Consider the following 19,120-nt stretch of genomic DNA (forward strand, 5'->3'; position numbering starts at 1 on the left):
GAAAGACTATCAATTGTTGATAATGAGATGGTTACAGAGTAGTTCAGATTGCGGCTGTTACTTCAAAAGTAAAGGACAGGCTTTGATGAGAAGTGTAATGTGATCGTGTGGGTTACAATGGTGTTTGAACTTGGATGGAAGCTGTGAGAATCACTCAGCTGCGTAGGGACCACAGAATGAACAGGGGTGGAGGGGGAGTGAAGGAAAAGCCCTGGGATGCTGGAGAACTGGAAAGAGGCCTGTGTGCTACTGAGGGTGGAGGGGTGAGCAGTGTGAGGTGAAACTGAGGCAGGGAACACAGGCCGATTTGACCTTATTCACCAGGTCTCTGTTTTAAGAGCTGGCATAGACTTTCAAAGTATTCAATGCAGAGATTAGATGATTGAAGGCATTCTTTTTTTTTTTTTTTTTAAAAAAAGTTGCTTTGGCAGCATTGTGGAGAGTGTTTTAAAGTGGGAAACAGGTTTTTCAGAAATTCCTGAGGGGCTCCCATATGATCCTGCCTAGAGATGATGGTGCAGGGTTGTGGCAGCTGGGAGGAAAATGAATGATGGATTCCCAGAGGGCTGTAGGAGATGGTGAAGCAGATAGTAAGGATGGCTTCTGAGACCCCGGTACTCCAGTAGGATGGATGGTGGAGTTGGTACCCGAGATCTGGGAGAAGGGACCCAGTTTGAGAAAGATCAGCCTTTGACATCAGAGAGTTGTCTGGGTAGAGGGATTGGAAACTCAAGTTGAGAACTGAGCAGGGCTTAGATGGGGAAGTTATTGGTGCAAGGAATCTCTGTGCATGTTTGCATCCCACCCTCACCCAGGGGAAATGAGAACAAGCCAGCCCAGGAGCCAATAGAGAGGGAGGAAAACCCAAAGAACTTGTAATATTATGCCTTTGAGGCAGAGTAAAATTACTTCAAAAGAGTGGTCATACCTTTCACATCTCCACATAATTTTCCTCATAATGGCCAACTCTGTTTGGTGATGGCCACAATGCATCTCTGGTCCAAGGCACATCTGCAAGGGAGAGTTGGCTCACTGCATCCTTGCCAATTCTACATGTGTGGGTTCAGACAACTGAGGGTCAGAATTACGGCATGGGGGAATTACCTCTGAACTAAACACGCAAGGCTATTTCATCTTATTATTCCCCAAAGAGTATAGCATATGAATTTTTTATGGAGCATTTACATTCTTTTAGGCATTCTAAGCAATCTAGAGATGACTTAAAGTCTGCAGGAAACGTGTATAGGTTATGAGCAAATACTGCACCTTTTTAAATGAGGGACCTGGGCGTCTCTGCAGGGTCCTGGCATCAATCTTCTGTGAATACCAAAAGACAGGTGTATATCATTTATTCATTTATTCATGTGACAGATTGCTGTGTGCATGTGTATGCACGCACTTGTGCAGGCGCACATGTGTGATGCCGGGAACAATAACCTCTTTTCCTTTCTCCTACATCACTGCTCTTTTTTGGCTGCAGCTATGGCCTGTTGCCCCATGAATGACGAAGCATGTGCATTTCTACTTCAGATTCCCCAGCTTAGTGCTAGCTGTGATCCTGTTCTGAGTTAGCCTGTATTAGCTGCTGATGTGTGAGTCAAACACAGTCAGTTGGAGTGTCCCCTGTCCCGCCTGCGGCCATATTCCTCACTGCTCTTCTCATTGCAGGATGTCTGGCGCTCCACCAAGTTACTGTTTTGTGGCTTTGCCACCTCGAGCCAAAGATGGTTTGGTGGTGTTTGGGAAAAACTCAGCCCGGCCTAGAGATGAAGTGCAGGAGGTTGTGTATTTCCCAGCTGTTGATCACGAAGCTGAGAGCAAAGTTGAGGTAAGTGCTAAGGTGTAGCCCTTCTGCTCCTCCAAACGTCTTCTTCTGGCTTTGACTCTGACCACCCAGCTTCGTCCCTGGAAGCCTGCTGACTGTTCATTCAGACAGTCATGTCAGCAAATCCTGTCTTCACTGCGGCTCTTGTTTTATGGTTAAGGAAAATACACAATTCCAAAGATGAATCTATAAAATAAGATAGATTCATTGAGGTCTAGCTTGCCTCCTTTCTCGGTTTCCTTTCTCTCCACAGGCAACCCCATTTTGGAAGCATTTTTGTTCTTTTGTTTTGGTTTGTTTAACCTTCTGCAGTGGTCTAAGGAGAAATGTCCCCTCATATATGAACAGTTGGTCACCAGTTGGTGGTGCCATTTTGGGATTTATGGAACCTTTACAAGGAGCAGCCTTGCTGGAGGAAGAATGTCAATGGGGGTGGGTTTTTAGTGTTTAGGGCTTCACTTCTAGTTCACTCCCCTGCTTCCTGTGTGAGACTGAGGTGTGGTCTCTAGCATCCTGCTCTAGCCATCTGCTGCCATGCACCCCTCCCATTATGGACGTCTATTCTTCTGGAACTGTTAGCCAAAATAAACTCTTGAAGTTGTCATGTGTCTACATGACATGTCACACACAGTGCATGCTCAATCTCATTCCCTTCCTATTAGATGAACACTAGCTTGCTGTGCACAGCCTACCCCTCTCTCCTTTTCTTTACTCCCCCTTTCTAAGCAGAGCCTTGCTGCATAGCTACACTGGCCTTGAACTCACAGTTGTCTCATCTTGGCCCTTGAGTACTGCGGTTATATGTATACATCACTACAACTGGTCTACTTTTCTCTACTTTGCATTTTTCCCCCAACAAAATATGTATCGTGGTGTATTCATTATTTTTCTGTTGGCTGTGATAAAACACCATGATCAAACCAGCTTACAGAAGGAAGGGTTTATGATTCCAGAGGGGTAAGAATTCATCACCATTACAGTGGGAAAGCCTGGCAGCAGGCAGCGTGGCAGCTGGAGCAGCAAGCTGAGAGCTCGTGTCTTTCTTGAACTGAAAGCAGGAAACAAAGAGCACACTGGGAATTGCATGTGACTTTTAAAACCCCAAAGTGACAAACACACCCTCAGTAACATATTTTCTCTAGTAAGGCCATACCTTCTAAATCTACCCAAACCGTCCACTGACTAGGGGCCTAGTGTTCAAACATCTGAGCCTGTGGGAGCGTTCTCATGGACACCACCACACTTGAAGATGTATGTCTATCATGCTAAAGATTGCTCATTTCTTCCTATTTTGAATGCTTTAAAATTTCATTTTTATTAATATTTATTTGGGATACTTGACTAGGAATGAGATTCTGGATCACAAGCCAAATAAACATGTCATTTTGGTAAATATAATCATACTTCTTCCCATAGGTGGTTTACTATTTTGCATGCCCGCCAGCCATGCATGGCAATGTATTCCTAGAGTGTGTTATTGGACTTTCATGATGGTTATCATATGTTAACCTTAAATTCTGCTATTTTACCAAATTCTTTTTCAGTTGTGTCAGTTTTTGCCATGGATTCTTTTGGAGTTTCCAAGTGTTCTATTATGGTCTCCAAGTAAATGATTCTTCTTATATCTGATTATTTTCGTGTCTGTTTGTGTTGGCTTCTGTCTTATAGGGGATGGAGATAGTTGTGTTCCAGCATTAAGTGGGGATGCTGGTGTCAGAACTGAGACTTGTGTAGCTTTATTATAATAAAATCTCTGCATAAGTTCCTATTAAAATTTTTAAAAATACCTCAGAGGCATTGCTAAATTCTGTTGAAGATCTTTAAAACAACAACAGCAAAAACATTTAAGGGGAGACTGCCTAATGTCTTCCTACTAGTCTGTGACTCCTCTATGGGCATGGACCATGCTGTGCGTGATCTCCCATTGTAAGTCAAGTGACACAGTAACCTGAAGCCAGCACAGTGAGTTCTGACCTGGTGATGGGTCCTGGGTTCTTGTCTTGCTTTGTGCTTTACTGTGTCTTTTGAAACCCAGTTCCCTTATTTGCTGGGAAGAGATCATGATGCCTGCTCTCTCTGTAACCCAGGATGTTAGCATAAGATACAACAGCTGACACAAAAAAGCCCTTTAAAGCTTGAAGCAAGGAAGGGATAGATCAATACCTCCACTCCTTTTCTCTCTCCCTCCCACAGCTCTCTCTGGCTAGCATGGAGACTTTGTGGCTCCAAGTTCATTACAATTGGCATGTTTTAAAGTTTTTAATTCAATAGTTAATTAACTTTTGGTGGGGGTTGGACAGGGAGTGCACTTGTCATGGCTCATGTAGTATGTGAAGAGGACAACTTGTGGAAATCTGCCCTCTCCGTTAACCACGTGGGCCCCAGGGGATCAGACTCAGGTCTTTAGGCTTGGCTGCAAGTCCTTGCCCACATTGAGCCATCTTTCTGGCCCACAATCTGAATCTTAAATGACCTCCAAGGCTCATGTGTTGAAGGCTTTGTCCACAGCTGGTGCTGATGTTGAGAAGCCGTGGATACTTTTGGGGCCTGGTTGGAGGAAGTAGGCCTCTGGGAGCCCAGTCCCCTCTTTCTCTGTTTCCTGGTCACCATGAGGTGAGCATGTGTGCTCGATCACATTCTCCCTGCCCTGATGCTGTGCTACCCACAGGCTAGGAGACAAGTAGAGTGAGCACTTACGGAAGCCTCAGAAACCCAGAGCCAAAGCAAATGTTTCCTCCTCTGCGTTCATTTCCTCAGGCATTTTGTCATGGTCACTAACACAAGTTCTTAGTGCCAGAATTGTCATTGGCATTTGTGTCTCAGCCTGCTTCTCAGCCTTCCTCTTACCCCTTTAACTGTATAGTTATCTCAGTCTCCAGTTTATCCTTGTCACAAATACAGAATGGCAATTTCTTTTGTATATTTGCCCCATATGAACCACAATCACTGTCACAAGACTTCCAAAGAAACACTCTTCAGCATACAGACTTAAAACAAAACAAAAAGACTTCTGAGAGTTTCTCATTAAAAAAAGAAATCAGGGCTGGAGAGATGGCTCAATGGTTAAGGACACTGTTGTTCTTGCAGAGGACTGGGGTTCAGTTCCCAGCACTTGTGGTGGTTTCCGACTATCCATAACTCCTGTTCCAGGGCATCTGGTGCCTTCTTCTGACTTCCTCAGGCACCAGGCTTACTTGAAGGCAAAACATTCATGCACATAAAATAAAGGGAATAAATCTAAAACAACACCCATCTCATGCTATTTCAAACACACAGACCCCGAGGTTTACTTATAGAACATATACATGTAAACGTGGTCTCCTCACAGCTAGTCCATCCTTCCTTCCACCCTCTCCAGCCACCCTCCTGTCATCTTCCTATCCATCTACCTGTCATGTTGCCCGAGATGCTAAGAATAAGAAGTGAGGTTCCCAAGCACAAGATTCTCAGTTCTAAAATTATACCAACTGCTTTTGTTCTTTTTGCGCAGCTGAAGGATTGAAACATCTGAGTTTGATATTCTTTAGTTTTTCCATGTGGTTCTCATTTTACAACAACGTCTCTTCAGGTTGAAGAATGGGGTGGGTAAGACCTTTTTTCTTTTTGTTATCATCATGTGCAAGGACCGTGCTATTCTCCATGTGATTCTAATTTTAGTGTATGTGCCTCTGAAGCAAACACCTGTATTTATCTGTGCTGTGTACGAATGTTGTATTGCCGAGCACCCCATGATTTGTCTCTGTCTTAGGACGAGTCTGTGCAGCTCTTCCTGGATGCGGGGAGGAGGCAGATGAACAACTTCCTGGATGGTGTGCTGTTTGTCTGTCTGTCTGTCTGTCTGTCTGTGTGCACTTATGTCTTTGGACACATTTTTTGTTTGTTCATATATGGCTGCATCTTCTATTTAGGAGAATATTATACCAACATTAGAATACTGCTTCAGAAAAATAGTAAGTTTTTAGTAAAGTTCACATTTATACTCAGTGCCCCTGAGAATAATCATTTTGTTGTTGTTTTTGTTTTTGTTTTTGTTTTTTTGAGACAGGGTTTCTCTGTGTAGCGTTGGCTGTCCCGAGACTCATTCTGTAGATCAGGCTGGCCTTGACCTCACGGAGTTCCACCTGCCTCTGCCTCCCAATTAAAGGCTTGTACCACCACTGTCTGGAGAGACTAATTATTGGTAACAAAGTCACAATATATCCTAAAAGACTCCAGTGCTGCTTGATAATAAATCTCAGACCATTGTTTTGCTGTTTATTGTTTCCCTTGTTTTTTTGAAGGTCCAGTTTAATTTGTGCTCATTTTTGACATGGAGTACTGCGCGTGACACAGTGGCCTCAGCGAGGCCACTTAATGCCCATGATTTGGGAGGAGTTTCTGGTAAATTGTTCTTTTCCTCCCCAGGGGAAATAGTTATAAGAAGAATAGAAATACAAAAGGAATGGTGACTCAGTGGCATTGTTAGAAAAGTTGTCCAGATGGAGAGTGTGTGAGGTGTGTTGATTGATGCAAAAAACCACACCTCCCGTGTTAAAGGAAGTAGGACATAGTTTATTCTGGAGCCATCCTGAATGACCTGGGAACACAGATTTAGGTTATCCCAAGTTCTATTTCCCAACATGGAAGAGGCTCCATGAAGTTTTATAGAACAAAAAAGTTCTAAGTGAAGGGAAGTTTAAAATACATTGGTGTGCGCAGAAGAGACAGTTAAGATAAGGTGGGGAGTTTTTCTATAGTCTCAGGATGCTATCTGGTAACATTCTTAACGTCTGGATTGGTGGAAGTTAGTGGTCGGTGAAGCTAATGGATTGTAAAAGGTTTCTATGTACTATTCACAAGATGTTAGTTCTGAACCAGGTGGGCACGGAATGGCTGTTCTAGAAGGTTAGAACTAGCCCAAGATAAGGAACTAGCCTCTGGATCAGTAACATTCCAACTCTCCACAGTGCTGCAGTTCTAATAGTCAGTCTCTGCAGACATGGCAGCTCTTTAAGAATTTTCATCCAGAGTCAGAGACAGCTTCTTTTCAGGAATTCTTCACAGGTGTGTGTGTGTGTGTGTGTGTGTGTGTGTGTGTGTGTGTGTGTGTATTTGCACATGTGTATGTGTGTCTGCACATGTGTGCATGTGTATATGTGTGTGTGTGTGTGTGAGTGTGTGTGAGTGTGTGTGTGTGTGTGTTATTGTTTGCACATGTGTATGTGTGTCTGCCCATGTGTGTGTGTGTATATGTGTGTGTGTGGGTGTCTGTAGAGAAGTCTGAATTCTAACTCTATAGGTCATTTCTCACAACAGGTAAACACAAATCACTGTGGCATCGGGACAATTGAGCAGAGTTTCGTGGCCACTTGGCTGACTAGACACTATCCCTCACATCTTTCTGCTCCCTTCTCTGCATCTCTAAGGCCAAGGTCTGTCCTGAGTGAGAAGTGCAATGCTCACAGCTTTGGGAGTGTGGCTTAGCAGAGGGCTTCCCTCTGGCATGCAGCCCTTCCCAAACCCACTCCTCAAGGCAGGCCTCCATCCTGACCATCCCCTGATGTCTGGCAGTCTCAGGGAAATGCCAGGCAGTTCTGAGATACATTTGACGGTGGTGCTCTCTGCCCTCAGCACCCTCTCTAGAATTCACTGGTACATCAAATAGTAGGTGTGACCCTGGCTAAACCAAGCCCTGTCCTAAACCTAGGGGTGGGTGGGGGAGGGTCAGGATGTTGCTGCTTTAACTGCTTTAGAGATGCAAGTTTCTTACAGTTCTTCCCAAAGCACCCAAGCCTCCCAGCCTTTTCCCTTCTGCCCTTGAAGTCTGGCTGACTCATCAGCTGTCCCTCCAAGGTCCTCACTGGTGGTGTCAGGGCCGTGGTCCCCATCTGAGTACAGTAGGGACGATACAATGCTGCATTTCACAAACTGAAATGCCTATTGTGTGAGTCTCTGTTCGCCTCTCACTGGGTGAAGCCCAGAAATAGTGTGCTCTGGAATGTGGGTGGCGTGGGCACCCGGGAAGCTGAGCTTGCTTTTCAGTTCTGACCCAGGCCCACGAGACGGGGAAGGGCTTGGTCTGCACAGTGGTTCTGTCTGTCATTGTATGTGGCCCTTGAAGGCCCATCTTCTCTGCCCCTTCCTCCAGGCTGAAGCCACCTGGAAGAATGAGAACTCAGGATAGGAAGGGCTGAATGGAAAGTTCCCTCCTGCTCAGGCAGCCTTCTATTGTGGCTTTGGAACCCCAAGTCACACTCACTGACAGACTGTTTATGGAAGGCAGGGTGGGAAGGAGGGACTGTGGAGCTGTGGGACAAACCGTTCATCCTTTTCCTTAGCTTCCAACCACGTCTGTCAAGACCCTTTTTAGTGATGAGGACTTTTATTTTTGTGCGCATTTGTTTGTGTATGTGCACATTGTGTGTGTGTGTGTGTGTGTGTGTGTGTGTGTGTGTGTGTGTGTATGTGTGTGTATGTGTGTGTGTGTGTGTGTGTGTGTGTGTGAGAGAGAGAGAGAGAGAGAGAGAGAGAGAGAGAGAGAGAGAGAGAGAGAGAGAGAGAGAGAGAACATACTCACGTGGACATGTGGAGACCTGGGGTACGTGTCAATTGTTTTTTTCCCAATTGTATCCACTTAAGTTTTTGAGAAACTTTCTCACTGAACATGGAGCTCCCCGGTTTGGCAAGATTAGCAGGCATCTCTCTGTCTCTGTATCACAGCTGTAGGTGTTGCTGGTGTGCTCCGCTGCAGAGAGATTTTCTTGGGTGTTGAAAATGAACTCCAGTCCTCATGCTTAGGTGACAGGCACTTAACATTGTGAGACATCTCCCTGTTCTCCGAGGTTTTTGTTGTTGCTGTTTTACTGTAAATTTAACTAGGAATTTTACTATGAGATTTCAGGTGCTTTTTGGACCTGTGTTTCTGGGGGAAGCCTCTGTACCTCAAATCCTGCTGCTTCTTCTTTTCCTTGTTGATTATAGAGCAATTGCCAAGGTCCATTATTTATAAAAATGACTTCCTTTAGAGCCCATGTTCTAGATGACTGGGTCTACAAAGTCTAGCTAATCAATCTGGTGTAAATGGCTCTTGTTTTGTGAACAACCAATCTGTGTGAGTGTGCTGTGCTCATTCCTGCCCAGCCCGGCCCCACCCTCAGAGCCACGTGGCTGTAATTAGCTGGGTTTAACTGACAATGGAGCAGAGAGGGCTTGAAGAGCTGTCACACAGGACCCTTGTTAGGCCAGGGTTCCTGAGGCCTGTGACAAAGAGGCCACTGGGGGTGCATACTACAGTCTTCCCTATGGGGTGGATTTGGAGCACTGACTCTCAGGCTCTGGAGGGGCTGACTCTGCCCATCTGGCTACTTGGGGATCCCCTTCCTTCCTCGTTATCTAAATCGAGCCTGACAAGTGTCAGGTTGGCTGCATGGATTTTAACTCCCACAGCACCATCTGGTTTTTATGATTCAGTGATCGACAGCTCTATCATTCAGCCCTTACTGAGCCATTGTGGTTCTGTGCTGCAGTGAGGTGCAGTAGCTCTGAGAGGACTTTCTTAACTGTGAACACACAATGAACCTACAGTTTTCTCTTCTCAGGCCCTTAGTTCTGCATGGAATCTGTCGTTTAGACCATTTTAAGATTCTTTCAAACACCCCTTACTTGACAGTCTGGCCAACTAGAAGTATTCTCTCATACTCTCAGAGACCTTGGTAATTCATCCATACATCTCTCCACTGCTCATCCATCCATCCATCCATCCATCCATCCATCCATCCATCCATCTATCCATCCTTCATCTATCCATCAAAGTTCATTGACAGGTCTGGAGAGATGGCTCAGAGGTTAAGCACCTGCTGCTTTAGTAGAGAACTTGGGTTCAGTTCCCAGCACCCACATGGTGGCTTACAACTATCTGTAACTACAGTTCCAGGGGATCTTACACCTTCTGCTGACTGTAATAAGCACCGAATATACATGCAGACAAAATAGTTCTATGCGTTAAATAAAGACAAATCCTTTAAAAAGCCTATTGGTGCTTACTGAGTTCAACCTTGGGATATGTTTATAAACTAAGCAACAAAAGAAAACCTTATTCGTGGAACTGACCTTCTAGCTGAAGGAGACAGTAGATATATAAATAACACATATAACCAAAACACTCAAAACATCAATTATATGGAATAGAATAGGAAGGATGGTGAGGTTGACCAGAAGGAGGTCACAGGATACCATGTGTACGAAATGCACTGGCCCCTGTGACATGCCCTGAAGTCATCCTGATGGTGGTCACCATTTTGTTCATGCTCCTTCTGCTTCCCAGGCATAAAGCAGGGGCTGGCCTCCATGATGTCTGCCAAAAGTACATGGGGTAAGTGCTCTTTAGGCATGACAGATATGAAAAACTAAGGGGACATGGGAAGGGAGTCTGATTGAAGCCTCTTGCCAGGTAAAAGTCAGAAATTCCAGCATAATTTACAACATTTGCTGAGGTGGCCAACATGGTGACAATATTCCTTATACAGGTATGTTTCAAATATTTTATATATTAAAATAATAATGGATCATGTTTGAGGACCTGTGAGAGTTAATCTCAATATCAATTATCAATTTAATAGGTTCTAGAATCGCCTAGGAGATGAGCCTCTGCCCATGCCTGTGTGGGATTATACATTGGGTTAGCCTCTGCCTATGCCTGTGAGGGAGTATCTAGGTTGGGTTAGCCTCTGCCCATGCCTGTATGAGATTATACATTGGGTTAGCCTCTGATCATGCCTGTGAGGGAGTATCTAGGTTGGGTTAGCCTCTGCTCATGCCTGTGTGAGATTATACATTGGGTTAGCCTCTGATCATGCCTGTGAGGGAGTATCTAGGTTGGGTTAGCCTCTGATCATGCCTGTGAAGGAGTATCTAGGTTGGGTAAGCCTCTGGCCATGCCTGGGAAGGAGCAACTTGATTAGGTAAATAGACAGTGTTTCCTGGGCTCTGGTCCTGAACTGCAGGAAAAGGAGAGAGGGAGCTGGCATCAGCATTCCTGGTTCTCTGATTTCGATCGTGGATATAGTGAGAGCAGTTGCCTCCAGCTCCTGCCTCCAGGACTTTCCTGTCACAACTGTCATAACAGGTTGTAGCTTATAACTGTGCACCCAAATAAACCCTTTGCCTCCAAAGTTGCTTTTGTTGTCAGAATATTTTGTCGCAGCAGTGAAAAATAACCAAGGTAAAACCCAAGCATATCGGGCTTTTGAGCAAAGCCTTTCTCCTTCCTCCAGCAGCTTTAAAGGATCCTTAGTACAGCTGTGTCTAGACCTCCAGTGCTGTTCTTGTGATGCAGGATTTAACTTCCCAGACTGAAATCCTATCCAAGACACTCCCAGAGCCACCTTATTAAAGGAAAAGAGGAAACAGGAAAAAAATGCTTCTTAGCAACCTTTTGAGATGCAGCTTGGCAGCAACCAAGATGCTATATCCAGCTGCTTGTAAGAAACTAACGTATGAGTCTCTTGAGAATCTAAACTTCACCCTTGAGTATGTCTTATGTTTTCCTTGAGTGCCTCTCTAAGCCCCATGCTTATGACTCTGCTGAAGTCTCTTAGTAAACTCCAGTCCTGCTTCAACCTGACTTGTCCTGAAATTCTTTTCTGTGACAAACATCACGAACCCCGTCTTCCCCAGAATAAAGGTCACTGAAAAAAAGTATTTGGGTCTCTGGCTGATGCCCCAACTGCTGCTGGCTCTGTCTGAGTGTAGTGGATGCTCTGTACATAATTGGTAAAGTGGCAATGAGTGTGTAAAAATGAACTAGAGGGCACCATTTCCAATAATAAAACCATTTCCAATTTTAACATTTTCCTGTCTCAAAAAAAAATGTAATGATGAATCTCGATATCGGAGAGGGCCACAATTCCTTCCCTACTCACTCATTCTTTTAGTTTGGTTTTCCAAGACAGGGTTTCTCTGTGGCTTTGGAGGCTGTCCTGGAACTAGCTCTTTGTAGACCAGGCTGGTCTTGAACTCACAGAGATCTGCCTGCCTCTGCCTCCCGAGTGCTGGGATTAAAGGTCTGCGCCACCACCGCCTGGCTCATTCTTTCCAAGATAAAATTTGTTTCTCATGCTCTTTGGGGAAGGAGTTTTGAAAAGTCTTGGCCAGTGCCTTTGTTAGTCAGCATCAGGATACTCCAGCTAGCTAAGCTATGCTGGGGAAGGGTTTATTTTGGCTCACAGTTGGGGCTTCCAGCTGTGACTGTTTGACCATATTGCCTTGGGTCTGTGGGTAGGCAAGGCATCAAGGCAGGAACCTGTGAGTGAAAACTGCTTAAATAAAGACCCAAGGGCTCAAGGTAGGCAGAGGCCAGAGTTCTATAGTCCCTTTGAGAACACCTTTGGGAGCCCAAGGCTCTCACTAGGCTGTACCTCCAAAGGACCCATGACAGGCACTTTGAAGCCGTTGCTACGAAGCATCAGCTCCTCATTTGGGTCCATAGGTAACTGAACGCAGCAGGGAACATTTACTTTTATTTTTCTGTCTTTTTCCTTTGTGTCAGACTCCTGCTTACCCCTGCAGTAGAAATGCCAATTTCTTAAGGTGTGTCTATCATTGGGTGTGTGTATGTCAAGAAAACCATTGTAACACAGCCATCAGCAGCCGGAGAAGTTCCCTTTCTCCTAAGTGACTTAGGCTCAGGTAAAGCTGGCCATAGAAAGGGATTTCTGGATGAGCCAGAGTGAAACGAAGCTAGTGAGTTTAGTTAATGGGCATTTAGGCAGGGATTCTTACAGGAAACTAGCAGTGTGTAATCTCAGAACAAAGATGTAGGGATTTATGGGCCTGTATGTTTGGTCCTGAGGTTTTCTAAGTTACAGCCCACAAAGGATGTAATTTTCAAGACATAAGGATTAAGCAATGCTCAAAATTAAAGATTTTAAATGAAGGGGAAAATGTGAGATGGTGTAGTTATTTTTGTATCAATAATTTCTCTTTGTAAATGTAATTGTGAGGCATTTCCAAGGGTGTGGTGCTAGGATTTAAGGATGGATAAGCAAAGAGTGAGATATAGTGGGACTCAAGGGCACAGATCTTCTGGGCTTCAGTAAGCACCATTCATTGGTTTTTAATTATTTGATTTTTATTTTTCGCGAATAGGAGTTTTGCCTGCATATATGTCTGCGTACTATGGGCATGCCTGGTGGCCATGGAGAGCAGAAGAAGGCATCAGATCTTCTGGAACTGGAGTGACAGTTGTGGGTTGGTTGTGAGCTGCCATGTGTGTGGTGGGGGGGAGGGGGGAATTGAACCAAGGTCTTCTGAAAGAGTAGCCAGTTCTCTTAACCACTGAGCCACCCTCATTTGTTGTTTTAAATATTCTCATTTGCGATGCCTTTAAGTAAACACATAATCTCACTGTAGGTAATTTTGGCTTCACAAGTCCTGTTGAAGCTTCTGGGCTCTCAATAGGCAAACTAGATCTCAGAGTGGGGATCTTTCTTCCTTTCTCATGTCCATTTAATTTTCCCTGTCTTTCTGTTTTGCCTTGTGTAATTAGCCTATCTCACCCCCTGCAAGGATGAAGGCACAGAGACCATTTGTTGTCCTAAACCTGAGGCCACTTTGAATTGCAGGAACAGGGCAAACCAACTACCTCCCTGATGAAGACAAGGCTGAAGCCTTGAACAAAAGTGATTTGTTTCCTGAGATCCAGCTTATCCTCATAAGCAATTCGTCTTTCTTAGACCACTTTGCAGAATCAGCTGAGACAGTGATCAACAGACTGTACCTCAACTTTGTGCATACCCTGTGCTCCTGTACCCCGATTCTCTCCTGTTAAAACCTAGAGCTCATCATCAGTACCCCAAAGATGAAGTTGAAGAATCCCTGGACTCTTCCTGACGCTCACTAGCTCTCCTTCCTCTGCTTTTAGCATGGCTGCTCTTTTTAATTGGCATATTGCATTGTCTAGCCGAGTCTAGCCTGCTGGGGCTGATGGATCCGGGGCAACTGCTCCTGAATGTCTGGTGACAGACCCACTATCTAATAGTAGTACTACCCTGGGGACAAAGCCTTTAGTACATGGGTGTCAGGGGACATTCCACATGAAGCCATGGTGATGAGGAACTGCTTGCTTTGTACACAGGAGTGAATACATTTTGAAGATGGAAACTTCCGTTCCATTTATAAAAGCATGAGGAGTATAGTTGTGTGCACTGCTGGGCCAGCTTTTCGTTCTGCAGGAGTCATTTTTAAAATAAATTATTTCCAGCAAGTAAATCAGGGAAAACATTTCACCAGTGTGTTTTATTGTCAATTACACACACACACACACACACACACACACACACACACACACACATCTCTCAAGAGTGTTTTTGGCTACCTCTGGGATTAATTAACTTTCAGTTTCTAAAAGTGTATTGGGCAAAATAATATGACTCCAGTGCTGGGAAACACTGACCTGAGTTGTACAGAGGTTGAAGCTAGGAAGTATGTGTACTGCCTGTGTTTCCACTCTGAACAGAGCTGGCAATTACAGGGAATCAAAGCCGAGCGAATGTCTGGGCTGCATTCAGTTCACGGACAGCCGTCTTGAATTGAGAAAAAGAACGTATCTCAGGCTGCCTGGGATCCAGTGCTTTTAGCCTCCCAATTTGAAATGTAGATGGAGCTAGTTTCTCACTTCCACACCCAGGCACTGTACAAAGAGCAAGTTACAGGCTTACAGAAGGCAGTAATGAGGCCCCGAGGATAACTGAGCACCCCAGCCCAGTCCCCTGGGTGGAGGTGGGGGACAGAGTGAGGCATTGGTCTTTGTGGCTTGCTCACCCAATGGCTGTCTCCACCATGCCCCTTCCTGCTTTTGCTGGGCCAGCTTTGCTATACTTTTCCTTCTGTGCAGCAATTTGGGTGAAGGGAAGGCATGTGTTTTTTGTTGCTGATTTGCTTATTAATTTACTTACTAAAACAGGAGCTCAAATAGACCAAGCTGGCTTTGAACTTACTATGTTACCAAGGCTGGCTTTGAACTTCTGATCCTTCAGCTCCACCTCCCAAGTGCTGTGAGTACAGATGCCTGATTTATGGGATCAAACTCAGACTTCCTGGATGATAGGATAGCACTGTCATTCGAGCTCATCCCCAGCCCCTGGCAGAAGGATCTGAGCTTTGATCTAAATGAGTGTGGATTCTTCAGGCTTAAGCTCGGGTTCTTGGAGTAGTGTGTTCTGTGCCTCTGTTAGTGTTGAGGACTACGCCTCTGCAAAGTTTCCCTGTTGGTGGCTTCACTAACTTAGCACGAGAGCCCAGTGGTTAGGGAGGGGAGTGAGTGTGTCTGAGGACTCCTTGTCATGTGAAAGTGCAATGGTAGCGTTGTTTTTGGGTCCCCTACTCTACACTGCTGAGATGATAGGCTGCCAAATATTCTACAGACCCCAGGGATTGTCTCAAGGGGCTCAGAAGTCCTGTGTTTGTTTGCTTTAGACAATGCATCTTCTTATCTACTTTCCGGGTAAAATTTCATTTGAAGCTAGAGATCCAGGGCTTCTAGTGAGTTTGGGGACTACTGATAACAGCTGGAGTTTTGCCCGTGAGGATGAAGAACTGCGAGCAGACAGAGCGCGCCATGCTGCTGAGGGTGATGGAGTGAGAGGAAACACCGTGAACAGACTGGCTTAACTAAGCAGAATGGTGCTCACCACAGGGACCCTGAGTCTGCCCCGGGTGTCTGTCTGGAGACTGTGCATTTGGGGTCTTTTGCTTCTCAGCTCTGTAACTAATGTGATGGGCCAGCCTAGGAACCAGGGTGGAAACTAACAGGTGATGGCACCTTCTTACTTGTCTTCCTTCCAGTGCACTTACATCTCAATCAACCAAGTTCCCAGGACCCACGCCATAGTGATAAGCAGACCTGCCTGGCTCTGGGGGGCAGAAATGGGAGCCAATGAACATGGAGTATGTATAGCCAATGAAGCCATCAATGCCAGAGAACCAGCTGCTGAGACGGAAGCCTTACTGGGGATGGATCTGGTCAGGTACGGAATGGTGATTCTTTGAAACAACTATTTTCTCCTTTGCTTACTGTACTGTAAGAAGTTCTATTTAATAAAAATTCTAAGATGATGGAAAAATGGAATAGATGATAATGGAATATTATTAATCCATAAAATAATTAAGTAGTGCTATGTGTTACAAATGGGATTCTGAGAACATGATATACTCTAAGTGAAAGACATCAGATACAAATGTCACATACGTGACTGAATGGATGAGTACATAAAATAGAAATGATACTGGATGTGTAAAATTTAATGGGAAGCTTCACAGCTTACATTTCGAATGTTGATTTTTAACTGGACAGCACAAATCTAAGGATGACTGAAGGTGACAGAGAGGGGAAGCGGGGAATTCTGGGATGTGATGACACCCAAGTGGTACAAAATATCAGGACTATCCCTTCACAGACACTTCTGGATGTGAATTCCAGACCTCTATAGACCCTGGGTGTTTGGAGACTCTGTGTCTGGTACACTTGGGATGTTTAGGGTAGACGTGCTCCATGTGGATCTGTAGGACTGAAGGATAGAGACAGAGAAGCTATAATTGGTGGGTAATAGGTGCTGAGAGAGTGATCAAGGTCTGGGGTAATAAAAAATGCAGGAGTCGATGATGGCTGAGCAGCAGCCATTTAAATTGACATCTCCCCGACCCCTGGCTGGCACATAGCTGTTGCAATAAGAACAGTGTGACAAATACCCTGAGCCTAATGGAAGCCTCTTGGAGGGGGTGCACAGTCTGTAGCTAGAGTAGACTTCTAAGTTCAGGGTCTTGTTTGGGATCTGGTCCCAGCTTTAAACCGGGGAAGCCTAGTCTTTCATACCAAGCAAGTCCCATGAATGACTCCTGAGCGCAGAGTCCTCCAGTGTTAACGGGGGAGCTATAGAAAAGTGGCTACTGTAGATCAGTGGTTCTCAGCCTTCCTAATGCTGCAACTCTTTAGTACAGTTCCTTATGTTGTGGTGACCCCAGCTATAAAATTATTGCCATTGCTTCTGTACTTGCTACTGTTATGAATCGTAATCTGTGTTTTCTGGTGGTCTTAGGCAACCCCTGTGAAAAGGTCCTTTGACCCCCCCCATGGTGTCGTGACCCACAGGGTGAGAACCACTGATGTAGATCACAACCACAGCACTGTGAGTGGCAAAATTCTAGGGCAGCTGTTCTAAAAAGCATGGCCTCCCCAGAAACACTGCCCAGGAGCCCAGTAGAAAGGCAGATTCACAACACCCTCACCCCCATGGGACTGCATGTGGGGTTGGCCCACAGTCTACCTCAGGAGGCAGGTGGAGCATAAGGCAAAGAGCATACTGCTGCACAGCTGGAGATTGCCTTCCACACGGGACCCAGGCTCTTTCAGCTGTGCTGTCAGCAGCATCATTTCTTGTGCTGTCCTTGTTTGTCCTCTGTGCTCAGCTGCCAGCTTCTTGGGCAGCTCCTGGAAGAGCAGACTATTTATATTTCACACTCTGCTTCAAGTGTCTGTGAGACTGTGGCTGAGTATTCAAAGACTATAGCTGCTCCCACCTGCATACTCTGGTCCTTTGTGCCTTGCATCTCTACATCAAGGATAAGCGCAGCTCCAAGAGATGTAACTGAGTGACAGCCTCCATTTAATAGGCACTGTCTTCAGGGTAAAGGTATAATTTGTATGTGTTTCTTAAAGGTGTGTAGGAATGCAAGCATTAAGCAACACTTGTTATAATTCATTCTTAGTGCTAAAAGCCAAGCTGTGTCTGTCTGGTTTTGGCATCCCCCCCCCCACTTCCCTTCTTTCATCCATGGTTCACCTCTCCCTCCCTCTTTCTGTCCTTCTTTCCTTCTCTCCTTCTGTCTTTCTTTCCTTCTTTCCTTCTCTCCTTCTTTCCTTCCTTCCATCCCCCTCCCTGTCTGTATCCCTCCCTTCCTCCTCCCTCTTTCTTATTTATGGATCTCTGACTAGTCCTTCCGAAGACGCCCCCCTCTGTGCATATAAACAAGTACACATGCTTTGCTTGTTTAGTGACTATGGATCCATCTGGTTGAAGCTAACCTAAGATAGGAGGTTAGCAATTGGCAGGAGCTAACATAAGACAGGGGGTTAGCAGCTGGCAGGACCTAACTTTAAGATGGGGAGGGTTATTTTCTGGAAGTCAAGGTATCTCTTACACCTGAGGTCCATTACATCTGAGGTCTGCCTGTCCTGATGATGCCTCCTGGCCTCGATCCAGATGAGGACCAGGAGGTGTTTGGATTCCATTAGACAGTGGTATACTGGGAAATACCTAATAATCAGCTAGAAGTGGATAGCAGTCTTAAACTGTGGCCTTTCCAACACCTGTGGTGTAAAAACTCCAACCATGAAAAATTAAAAGGTGATGAAGGATTAGCAACTGCCTCAAAAATCCCTCAAATTTAACCCTCTGTTTTCCAAGCAGGCAGGTGCCAGCCAGCTGCACAGAGCACTGCATTCTGTCCATCCGGTGTCTGTCCCTTACACAACAGCTTCATCCTTTTATTTTGCTACAGAGCAATCTCTCCTTCATTTCGTGTGTGTGTGTGTGTGTGTGTGTACATGGAGACCCACGGTTGATGTTCAAAACCTTCCTGTGTCACTCTGCCACCTCATTCTATTAGGGAGGGTCTTTCAATAAGACCCAGAGCCTTCCAGCATGGCTAGCCCCCACTCCAGGCAGCTTGCTCTGGGTATTCTTCTGTCTTTGAGTCCCCAGGGTGGGGCTGATTACAGCTGAGCACCCAGCATTACATGATATCTGAACTCTAGTCCTCTGAGCCATCCCCCTGTAGACTGACTTTTCCTGCTTCCGACTGGGTTTGATGTTGGCACTAAACCGGCCACTCTAGGTGTTTCAGAGCATCTTATAATTCTAAACACAGCCCTTCAACTGCTCCCCATGGCAGAAAAAATGGAAAAGCTTTTGGTTTTATAGTAGGTTTTAAGTGAATATAGGAGCCCATAGGTGATGGGAAAGGAGGCCCAGTCAATACCTGTGGGAAAGCATCTGTGTAATTAAAGCTACAGTTTCCTGAACTCTCTTGGGAAACTGGATATATATATATATATATATATATATATATATATATATATATATTCTCATTTAGCAATCACAACACCCCAAATAGTTAAGTCTTCTAATTCCTTATGGTAGACGAGGAAACTAGAAATTAGGGAAGTTAAGTGGCTTGTCCAATGCCCCAGAGCTAGAAGGTGGCTGAGCTAGGAATACCAGGGTACCACTTCTCTCTCATGCTTTACTTCTTCCAGTGAGA

The 19,120-nt window shown here is 45.2% G+C and overlaps 1 protein-coding gene across 1 annotated transcript in view; it reads left to right on the plus strand.

Annotated features, from left to right (window-relative positions):
• The first annotated feature begins 1,669 nt into the window (after window positions 1-1,669).
• The window catches only part of Scrn1 (secernin 1), a 36,751-nt gene continuing 19,300 nt past the window's right edge, over window positions 1,670-19,120 (plus strand). The window contains exons 1-2 of the mRNA XM_035449002.1: window positions 1,670-1,828; window positions 15,647-15,828. Of these exons, the coding sequence (XP_035304893.1) occupies window positions 1,670-1,828; window positions 15,647-15,828 (341 nt within the window). The remainder of the gene's footprint in view (window positions 1,829-15,646; window positions 15,829-19,120) is intronic.

This window comes from Cricetulus griseus, chromosome 8 (assembly GCF_003668045.3).
Source record: "Cricetulus griseus strain 17A/GY chromosome 8, alternate assembly CriGri-PICRH-1.0, whole genome shotgun sequence".
NCBI classification, from domain to species: domain Eukaryota; kingdom Metazoa; phylum Chordata; class Mammalia; order Rodentia; family Cricetidae; genus Cricetulus; species Cricetulus griseus.